Genomic DNA, 12,091 nt, shown 5'->3' with positions numbered 1-12,091 from the left:
TAATTGACAGCAGCACGACGTCTATTGACAAAATTTCAGTTTCAATCCACACGTAACGGTTTCTTTTTATCGACACACGCTGAACAAGCTTGGATTTTTGTTGACGCCGATTCGAATTTCCATCGCCACCGCGAAGTAGACGACAAAGCGACGCATTGTCCGCGTGCAACAATTTTCGAGGAGCTGTCACAAAAGAGATCTGAACTTCCCGCGTAGAATAGTGACGGAAGATAATATCGCTAAATATAAATGCTTTGTCAACTAGCGCTCTTGATTAAACAGCGATATCTAATCGTTCTGTTCTACGGCTACAGATCCGTGGACAATGAAATTTCATCACTACTTGTTTCCTGTCAATTTTTCTGTCGATGTTCTCGTTCAGACAATGATTACCGGATATTATACCGTAATCAATAACACTTGCATCACTTAAACGTTCTATTACGTAGTGTGATTGATTCGTGCCGGTTTTGCTATACGTCATGCGGTTAGGACCGGCAGCAACCAATTGCAGACCTGCGTGCAGTTGTGTCCGTTGATCCATACCATTTTAGGTAAATCTAACTACCCTCTTCTGGGAGAAGATGCAGAGTGATCGATTTTTTAAAAATCTCAGTATTACTTGGAAATTTCATTAGTTTATTCCTTAGAATACATCTGTCAATTCTTACCAGTACTCTACTGCTAAGCCATATTTCCAGTTTCTTCAACAATTCCGAACACATTCAGTCCGGTAGAAGAGTTATTAAAATCTCTCTTATGCAATAGAAAGCTGTAATACTTAAGATAAGAAGAGAAGAATGTACAGTAAAGAACAGTTAGGGAAATTCCAAACACACGTTGTTTATCGCTTTTGTTTTCTCGGTACGTGTTACACGTTATCTCTGCTTCTATTTCGAGAAAATTACTTGCGAAAAGTTGTACTACAAACGACCATCGTGTATGTATATTAAAACGTGTACTTACGATATACTGTATAGAAAATAAATGTGAATCACATGTTTTTGTCAGTGGATGATTCACCTCTGACTGTACAATTACGTTGTATGTTTCGTTTATGACGAAAATGGGTACGTACAATTCGAAGTACATAGTGGGCATATTAAAAGGAATTAAGGACATCGGTGCATTATTTTTAGCGTAATAAGATAATTAAAAGATGAAAGACATTTTTATTTGGCTGTTGTGTTTTGCAATCGCTGCAAATATTTCTTATATTACATAAAGATTCGCAGTCTCGTAATCATGGAATTTAATAAACGGTGATGTTCTGCAGGAACTTGGGTCGCAGCCTTTGCCAACAATCGTCACTGAGGATACCGATAATTCGAATCATGCTTCCCAGGATCAGGGTCAACGACCTCGTGCAGGTACGACGACCTTTCAGGTTTTATTATTATAAATAATCTAGGGGTGGTAGTAGTTTAAAATATTAATACGGCTTAAATGAAATAATATTGGGTTGGAAATTAATTTGTGAATTGAAATTGAAAACTAAAATTCAGATATTTATTCATAGATTTATTCAATAACATATTTTTGCCATTTTCGAGGTAACTTCTTGTGTTATTGAATAAACATATGAATAAATACCTTAATTTTGTCATCGATTCTTAATTTGAAAAGCCCACGAACTTTCTTTCCAACCCAATATTTTATAGCAATTTGAAATTGAATAGTAAATATTTTTTAAAAAATCGTTGCAAGTAAAGGAAGGGCTGGTATTCACTATGTATTACATTGTGGCAGGAACATGGGGTTCGCACTCGAGAACCATCAGGAAACCGACTTCTGGCAGTGCCCCAGGCTCCGGAAAGTCGACGCCGCTTCCACAACCGGCGGAACCTTCGAGTTCGTCGAGTTCGAGCAAAGGAGGCAGGAAAGCTTCCGGTACTCGATCTGGATCCACTAGCCGCAGCAACAGCCGCAGCAGCAGCGTCGAACGTAGAAGAAGCGGTGGGACTGTCGATGACACAGCCAGCCCAACTAGGAAGCCCGCGCTCCTTGACGCCTTCAGACCAAGGAGCAAGTCCGATGCTAGTAAAAGGAAGCCCAGTATTATAGCGAATATGAAAAACGCTGTGCAGGTACATATCAAAATGCTCCTAACTAGTATCATGCGAGTGGGGTCCTTAGATTCTGTTTCTGAAGAATTCTAGGAGACCACAAATTCCAAGATCAGCCATTGTTGAAATACTTTTTATTCAAAACACATACGACTTGCATACAAGGATAGTTAGTGCTGTTTTATTCAACATTGAACCTGATTACTATATTATTTTTATACCGATACACAGACTTTCTAATTCAAATTTACATTTTTAACCCTTAGCACTCGGGTTAATCAAAATATCGTTTACATTATTAAACATATCGGTATCTAATCAATTCCGTGGCGCGTTACCCTATGGGCAACTTGGGCAAATGCCCGGGGCCCCAAGCAAAAGGGGGCCCCGAACACAAACCAAAAGATCCAAATTCTACGTTTTTTTCATAAAGTTATTTAGTTGGGGTTAGGGGCCCCGAAATTCTACTTTGCCCAAGGCCCCAAGTAGTTATAACGCGCTACTGAATCAATTACTAAACATTTAGGTATTGTATGAGGTATTTCATATCTCTAAAATTTCAAAAATCATAGGGAATGGAAATATTCTAGGTCGGAAGAAATGTTTAATTTTCGAGTTAAAATAGCTCCGAGTGCAAAGAGTTATATTCTCCTTATATTCATTTTGTAAATCAATAGCTGAATTTGCATTGTGAATAGGTTTTAAAAAAATAGCTAGCATCAATATCTCTGATACAATATTAGTTTCATGTTCCTAAGTCCACATACGTATATCTTAACAGAGATTCTTGTAAACATATCTATATATATAAAAGCGAAGTCCTGACTCACCCATCAACGCCCAGGCTAAACCCTTGGACTTAGAAAGCTGAAATTTTGCACAGAGGTTTCCCTTATGATCTATACAAGGGATAAGAAAGGATATTTCGAAATTCAATCCCCAAGGGGGTGAAAAGGGGCTGCAACGTTTGTATGAGGAATATTTTGTTCGTGGTCGGATTTACTTCGTACTTGGTCTTAATGCTCTTTGATATAATTAATCAAACACCTATTTCGGCATTTTAAAAAATTCAACCCCTAAGGGGGTGAAAAGGGGTTTTGATATCTAAGATTGCGGCATGACATAAAATTAAAACCTCTATAGGGGTGAATGGGGGGTTAAAAGGTTTTATATGCAGAAACAATATCAATTTCCGAGGGCATTAAACGGTTTTCTGTGCAAGCGAAGCCGCGGGCAAAAGCTAGTTTCTATATATTTTGGAAAGAAAGCACCAAGAAAAAAGTTTTATCGACTTCATGAATACTTTGTTTGTATTGCAGCAGTCTTTGCACAGAGGCTCCCATGGAAGTTCGTCCATAGATGTGCGTACAGATAAAGATCACCACAAAGACAGCAAGGATCACAGTAAAGAGATTATGGGACGTCCCCGAGCAGGATCAGAAAGCAGCAGGAATCCTGTCAGCAAGGTTATGGATCTCATCAGACACAGGAGCCATAGTGCTCTGCTTGGGGACGACAAACGGAAAGTGGTGAGTAATTTGAATTCTTTGCAACAGTTAGTTCGACAGCTCAATTAACTAAAATCTATATTCGGCGATGCAACGATGCACAGAGATTGCACTGTGTTGTTACCGACCGAGACAGGAAAATTGTGATCAGAGAAGGTTCCTGTTTTATCTCCACGAGTAGCTGTTGATAAAGACACAACCTCTTCCTTATGAATTGTATTGAATATCAATGGTGCAGTGGATAATGTTTCGTGCGGCCTATATCCTGAAAACTGATACTCGGAGAAATCCGAGTCATTATCAGAAAAGACTGATTCCATTCCAATAAACGCTCTGACATCTCTTAACTACCATAGCGATGATGCAACTCGTTCGGAAGCCTGTGATATCTTTTAATAACACAATATCTTTTAGTTTATTTTCACTACAAAATGAATTAAAACGAATTGAAAATGAGTCTACTCTCATCTGGAAATCATATCTTATTCTTTTAAACCTTCTGATCCGACAGATATACTCCGTCTGTCCTCTCGCACGGCCGACGCTCAAATTGAGGAGACACAAACCTATGCGACACACGATTGTTTTCATATCTTTATGATCATATATAAACTAAAGATTTATCGATAAACATAAAAAAATGATTGAGTAAGATATGAAATACAGTGGAACCTCTTATACCGAATAGGACGTATACCAAACCAACCTTTCCCATAAGAAGTAATGTAAAATGATTAATTATACCTACATTAATGGGATTGTAAAATAATTTAAACACTGTTTAGACACATAAATAAGAAAAGAGATTTTATTATAGATTTTCAAATTTAAACTCTGCTCAATGCTAAAATATAATACAAAAAGAAACACTCGATCGACTGATTATTTTCTTTCATCTCTCCGTGTTGTCATCGCGGGCTTCGCGATCATTAGCCGTGATCAGAGCCTTACTTGTATGATCAGTCGGTTAATAATACATCAACTCCGAATATAATTGATTATTAACTTAATTTTTCCTCTGAGATATTATAATTATTTAAAATTGACCCAACATTCACACAAACAATTTATGTCGTATACCGAACTGAAGTCGTATACTGAGCAAAAGTCACGTCCAAACAGCACGTATTTCGAATTGGACGTACTCCGAAGCAGACGTATACCGAGGTTCCACTGTATATAATAATACATAATAATTTCATTCAGAATATGTATCGTAGAATCACGAAAAGACGAAAATTCGTCATGTTGCATCAGGACGTACGCCGTACTTCTACTTCGGCTCAGAAGGCTTAAATATAAAATATTTAAAAATGGAATGGAATTACCCTTTTATGAAGTTGTTTTATAATAATCTCTATCCAGAGAAAAAATTGATCTGTCTCTGTCGTTTACATAGGCTATTGACTTGCGCTCCAACTGGTGAACACGAAATTCCAGCGTGTCTCTTCGTTCCGTACGTTTCTGCTCTCAGCAGAGCGTGACTTTTTGAAACGAACGAACCGCTGTTGGTCCGTTCTGACAATGGTATCTCCACGAACAAAAGGATCATCTCTGAAAGCAGAGAATACGTGTTTTGACGTCGACGATTATGCATCTCCGTCTTTTCTCTCCCCGATTCGAACGACTATAACTAGAAAACCTTGTCACTTTGCATTTCGCGTAATAGTTTGGCCACATCCGCCATTGTGTACAGATGGACCGAGAAAACGATGAGTTCCGTTCATTCGAGTAACACGTAACCAGTCTTCTCTTTTCTTCGAAACAATTATTCGGACAATTTCACTTCTAAATCTGTCGCCATAGGTGTTCTTCAATTTTCTCTGTAACACCTATAAAATACTATATGTAGTAACTACCTGTTGGTAGTACTTGCTAGACGATGCCGTGCCGTTTTAAATTATCACTAGACTGCGGATCTTTATGCATTTATAGCAAAATTGAGTAGATGAAATTCAAAATTGTTGAAAAATTTTTTTAAATTGAAGATGACGATATATGATTCCTCCTCTATTAAAATCATTAAGGGAAGAAATAACATTCAGTTCGGTTTCAATTTCTTGCAATCGATGCAAACAATTTTTATTTTGTATAAACATCCGCAGTCTAATGGTCACATACACCTGAAGTTACAGAAAGTAAAGAATTATTTTCTGATCCGAATAACAATACATATACAGTGAGTGTAAAATGTATTCGTATGCCCTTTAAAATATGATCTCTCATAATCAATTAGAAGCATTGGTTTACGAAATGATATGCGTAAAAGATTTTCCAAAAATTATAATTTACAAGGGTAAAATAAAAAAGGCATTTTTTAAAACTTTTTTATTTGGGCCCTTAATGAAAATTTAAGATATATGCTTTATAGATCTGTGTTAGTTATACACATACTGAAAATTTCATTGAAATCGATTGACCCAGGAAAAAACGACACGCACCGAAAGGTGCACGATTCTGTGGATTTAATAAAACTACGATTTTCACCATTTTTAACCGCTTGTAACTCGTGTGCATGTTAATCGCTTTCGATGAAATTTGCAGCATGTCTGTAATTACTATACGTAGATCTACAAAACATATATTTTAAATTTTCTTTAACGGCCCATATAAAAAAGATTTGAAAAATGTCTTTTTATTTTTGCATGTAACCTTGTAAATTATAATTTTTGTTTCAAATTGATTATAAATGTCTGTAAACGATTATAAATTAATGTTTCTAATTGATTATAAAAAGTCTGGTCGTTTGGTACAATTATAAAGAAGTTATTCTATTTCGAAGGCCGTACGAATACTTTTTACACTCACTGTATATTTTTTAAAATTTGCATAGTAGATATGAATAATAGTTTATATAATTCTAGAGTCTAAGTTTGCTCATTAAAGATGCTGCTAAACAATAAGGAAAACTTAAGGTAGCTAGAAAATTAATTCTTGATCACTGCAGCGTTTTAAATTTTGTAAGTAAGCGAACAATAGGTTTACACAAATGATAATAATTTTATGCAGAATTTCATCGGATTTTTCATTACACTTTGCCAGGGAGCGTGTTTTCGAAAAATTGATTTTCTCGATTTATCTGGACGAATCTCTCAGCGAATGCAGCTCGTACCAGAAGATACAAACTCGAAATCTGGCTGCTGGAACGACGGTGTTTGCAATCAAGTCGTAAATTGCATCTGTGCAAACATTGGAGTTACTAACGCGAGTCGCGTCTCCGATTATTTTAATAAGATCCGAGCATCTCTACCCTTTCACTGTGAACGTAATACGTTACAGACCTTGGAGAATCCCGAACAACCGAGTTTACCTGTACAATTAACGACGATACCCGAGTCGAAGTGGGTCCATTAAAATTTTATCTCTCTACGCGCTGGCTCGCGTAACGCGTGCCTTGGCACGTTCACCACGTGCACGGGACTCCGCACGCATCTCCGCCAGATTTCGTTCGGTTTGATTTTTATGGTATAGCTTATGGCTCGTATAAACGCATCATAGTCTGAAATAACTGCTGATCCGAAGCGTGTTCTCAATGAACTTGTCGTTCGAGTCCGAACAGTTTCGCATTCTGTGTCGAATCACTCATTTTCATGCTGTAACCAGTTTCGCTTCTTGCGTCTGTACCGAAATTTCACTGCCCTCCTCCGGATTGGCCGTCATATTTCTTCCCCGTGTTGATCAACTTTGCGTAATTATTACTTTTTCGAAGGAGTATCATTACTAAACATCTTTACACTCGTTGCTTCAATTTACGCGTTGCACGTGATGAACGGTAAACGATGTTCACAGTCAATTAATGATCGTTTCATAACGTAACTGTATAATGATAGCAACTTGTAAAATCACGCAGATCATTATATTATCGAACTACAGCTCAATTTGTAAAATTAATCAGTTGTGCAAAACCGTTTTGCACTCGGCGAGCTTTCAAAACCTTCCGCTCTATTTCTGTAATTAAACGGAGACTTGAAACGAACAATTATCTACCAAAGTAAGCAATGTAGTCAGCGGTTTACTTTATTCTTCAACGGCCGATTAAGCAAAGAGCAAACCGTAGCGATTAAACATCGGCTTCCTTTTCCCGACAAATACGATTCGAAAAAGAAGGTCGCGGTTTGTTGCCGTCGTTTCCATTGCATCAGTGTCAAAGTCGATAGTCGAGTTCGAGCGATTACAATTTTTTATTTGCTACGACTCGCTGCGCTATGCAAATGGAGCTCCTTCGACAGGTGATATGCGCATCAATAGAAAATACGTAACTATACTACCGTTTTTCGATTAGGTACACTTTGAAAGTATTAATATAAAACAGCAAAAAACTAACGAGAATATTATTCTCGTTTTATACAGAGTGTCCCAGAAATGTCGAAGAACTTTGACTGGGGTGGTTCCTTAGGTCATTTGAGGTAACTTTTTCCTCTGCAAAAATATCCGCACCGCCTTTGTTGTTTAAGGAAGTATTAAAGAAAAACACGGACCAATCAGAGCGCGAATATATTGAACGGATTCCGTCTCGGTGATAGGTCCCACTGACCGTCTCCTGTAGCCTCGCTCTCATTGGTCCGTGGTTTTTCGTTAATAACTCCTTAACCCTTTGCACTCCGAATTATTTTTCAATTTTGCTTCCAACAATTCCCTACTATTTTAACACTAAACCTTTTTTTTATCGTTTCACGTCGCTTCTCCGACTGCTATGGTTATTAAGCGACTAGGTTTAACACTAAACCTACCGAGCACTAAAAGCAATTAAAATGTTTTAGCTTACAAAAATGACAAGGCTCTATTTATTTAGATTTTGTTCAATTTTGACCACAATATGTGCTTGGATAAAGTAATTTGTCGAATCAATTTATATAGAAGCAACTTAAAAAATATAAAACCGGTTATTTGACCGGCAGTGGTAGGTTTAGCGTTAAGTGTTTTATTTTTGAAATTTACTTCTCAAAGGACAGTTCCTTGGCAGCTACTTATTTTAAACAATTTTGTTTACTTGTTACATTAAATATAGTTCTCAAACGATGTTGTAATCTATATTTGTGGGACTTTTATATGTTTTTAAGTAAAAAATAAGAGGTTAAATAAAGGATGAATCAAATACATATAAAAACCCGTTTTATTTACGTTTTTCTTTCTCTAATGTCGAGTCACGCTTGACAAAGGAGTGCAAAGGGTTAACAAAGCCGAAGCGGAATCTTTCGCTAAAGAAAAAGTTACTGCAAACGACCGAAGGATACACAGACATTTTTGGGACACTCTGTAGATTATTGTTGGTAGTAAGCCAGTCTTTCGAAATGCATGTATTCTAAATGCGATATCATTGTCACGCGAGTTGCACCAATTGCTCTGCGAAAGGGTTAACAGAGATAACAAATTTCGTCCAACTTGTTACAATTGCGTGCCATAATGTGTGGATAAAGTGTTAACCCCCCCCCCCCCATGTAATACCGAAACAATGCAGATGAGTCCTTGGTTTAAATGCCCGCGAAAGGAATATGACGTTCGGATTTCGGTGGGAGTAGGCGCGTGTGTGCATGCATATGTGACCGGTGGATTTGCGTGTGTGTAACATGTGACTCCGGTGCTGAGAAAAAGACAGGCTCAAAGGAGTGTTTTTCACTCAGTGACTCGCGGAACTTGGAACGCTGAAGGTGCTAGGAAAGCGCGCGCATCTTTCCTCGCAGAATCACGTGTGTGTGTGTCGCCATTCGTTCACTTACTCTGCTTATTAATTGCATCATTCGTGGCACCACTTTCCGGCCAATCGTGTGTCTTATATCGGTGGGGCGAGCACGCTCTATTCGTAATATTCCATCCATTTCCCTTGTTTCACTTACTTGGTTCCTAACTTCGATCATAATTTTGAAAATCGACTTTTCGAGAGCATAGTTTTTACTACGTCATACCGATACCTTGGGGGTTTCCCTCGCGGGAAATTTACCGTACAATCGTCAAGGAAACGTTGTTAATTAGAATTGTAAATTTCATCTGGCTTTTGTTTAACTGCAACGTCCATTTTAGCGTTTAACTCCGGAGCAATTAATGCTGCTAACTTGTTTTTCCTTGTGGCACGAAATTCGCTAAACGCGCAATACCCCGAGGACCGAACAGAATTATTAAAAGCTTCGAGACCGAGACTGGTATTGGTAGACATTTTAAAGTCGACCTTTTGCTGCATATCTTTTGCATAACGTTTATCGTAGATGTAACACGTTCTGGTTCGAGTTCGAAAAGTTAATTTATATTTACGAATACATCGAGTGACCCGGCCTCTGTTATTTAAGAGTCAACGAGCCATAAAGTGGCTTCTCTTTCGTCTCGAATTCTCGTGCATCAGGTTTTGTTGCATCCCTGAGGTAGAATCTTCTCTTGTCCGACGATATACGTCGATAATTATAATGTTTACAGAAGAAAAGGTCTACTCCGCTACGGTTTACTCGGTGGCGCTATAAAAGACGCTGAATGGTGACTCGTGGTCACAGAGGACGTCTTGAGTTCATCGACGATGCTGCTCTATTGTTCGGTTCTTCTAAATTGAAAGCTAGCAGTTCGCGGTAACCCTTCTTTGCACTCTTCTTCGCCCCCTTCTCTCCCGGTCGCTGTAACCTCTAAACATCATACCTGGCGATGTTGCGTCTTCAACCCCCTCTCTTCTTTTTATACTAACCCCTGCCTCCTGTATTTCTGAACGGTATTAGCAAGTCTCGTGTGTGTAGTTGCTTTTTGTAGCACCACGGTTCATTAGAAATTGAAATAAAAGCACGTTTATGTTAAATATTGCAAAGCATAAATACGCTCTGTCGAAATGGTTACTCGCCAGCACGAGAATGTCAAATGAATGATAATTTTCACGAAGAAACATCGACTTCAATCCTGACTGTTATTACAATGTCATAACCGAGATCACAGTGACATAAATCAAAAAATGGAAATTTTACAGGAGAGCCACTTGAAAATTACCTAAAATTGCCAATTTTGCCATTAACCTAGAAATGCAAAATAATTTGTTGTTATTTAGATACTGAGTTAATTGTAATGTACATTAGTTATAAAGTATACGAAAATTTATATATCTATTATTATAATTATTGTAGAAATATATTTTGAGTTGTGTCGCTTATCTCAGGAATGAACGAAAATGTTTATTATCTTTTTTAGTTTTCCTATTGCAATTAATTTACCTCTTGAATCGCACCAATTATTTGAGATAAGAGTTCTTTGCGATATCTCTTCGCTGATAGTACTAACAGTAGTTTTGCAAATTTAGCATTCAGATTTTTCCAATTTCAATTCATCGAATTTAACTATCAACTATCAAACAACTAATAAAATGGGTGTTTTTGTGCAATGAAAGGTTAGCGTGTCCGTTAGGGATTTCGGGAAACTATGAGGGAGAGCTAAATGAGTTTAAAGTGAGAAAGTGTAAGCATTCGATTCGTTCGAAAATTTTAACGAGTGCGATAATGTAAAGCCGTGACGTGAAAAATTAAACGTAAATCTGCTCGTAAACTATATCTTAATAAAAATTTGACGGAGTCCGTTCATCGTTACGAGATATTCTTCGTGTTTCCTCTGTTTGTCGACCCAGTTTCTTTTTACAAGCGAACTGTGCCATGCATTTTTGTTTTCGTTTGACATTTTATGAAAGCGTCGACCTGCGTAAATCACGGTCATTGTTTGTCGCGAATCTGACGAGGAAGGGTCATCCGTATAATATTGGTATCGTGGAAATGCTCGCTTGTTGATCGAATATTTCCGCGTGAATAATTCCTCGCGATGTACGCAAGAATCGCATTTGTCGCTTATTTTTTTACCTTACAATATCAGTGCAGGGAAAAATTATTCGCCATACGAACGCGGTTTTGTTGTTGTTGTATGCGTCAAATCTTGTAATCGAATTTTAAACCACTTCCTGATAAGCTAGAGACTTGAAACTTTAAACGTAGCTCAGATCTGGATGACAATGCAATATTAAAAACGAAATTTTAAAAAAACAATGCGTTCAGGAGAAAAAAATTTTAATATTAACCGTCACACCTCGTCGCGCGACGCTCGGTAGTACGTCATCGCGTTCAGCGATCCCCACTCCACGCGCCAGCGCTCCCTACTCCACTACGCTTTCCCACTTCGACGCATCCCCACTTCACTGACCCATTTCGCACCGAAGGAGCTCAGTCAGTGTGGTGTTCGGTTCATTCAGTTCCATTTCGGCAATTTCTCGGACGATGTCTCTCGGAGTCATCCCCTCATTCCATCTCGCGTATTTCTATATCTTGTGTTTCTATATCTTGCGTTTCTGTATCTTACTATTTCATGCTAGTATTACTATATCTTGCGTTCCATTTCAAAAAGACTAAAACGTGGAAAATAAAAAAATATCATTTTAAAAACCACGCTTATATTAAAATGCACTAAAAAGGAGAAAATAATTTTTTTAGACATTAGTGACCATAAATAAAAGCGTGGAGCGCCCACGAAGATTACGCCAATATAGTTTAGCGCTCCAAGCTTTTATTTATA

General features: G+C 37.8%; 1 protein-coding gene across 4 annotated transcripts in view; it reads left to right on the top strand.

The window, feature by feature from the left end:
• Positions 1-12,091, top strand: part of Snf4agamma (SNF4/AMP-activated protein kinase gamma subunit) — a 180,690-nt gene that overhangs the window by 55,043 nt on the left and 113,556 nt on the right. For 3 of the 4 annotated variants that reach the window (XM_076439741.1, XM_076439726.1, XM_076439748.1), the window contains 3 exons: positions 1,277-1,370; positions 1,750-2,087; positions 3,386-3,595. In XM_076439741.1, the coding sequence (XP_076295856.1) occupies positions 1,277-1,370; positions 1,750-2,087; positions 3,386-3,595 (642 nt within the window). The remainder of the gene's footprint in view (positions 1-1,276; positions 1,371-1,749; positions 2,088-3,385; positions 3,596-12,091) is intronic. The other variant, XM_076439734.1, reaches the window with a different exon arrangement.

This window comes from Lasioglossum baleicum, chromosome 2 (assembly GCF_051020765.1).
Source record: "Lasioglossum baleicum chromosome 2, iyLasBale1, whole genome shotgun sequence".
NCBI lineage: Eukaryota > Metazoa > Arthropoda > Insecta > Hymenoptera > Halictidae > Lasioglossum > Lasioglossum baleicum.
Note: the sequence above shows the minus strand (reverse complement) of the source record. Positions and strands in the feature narration are given on the sequence as shown.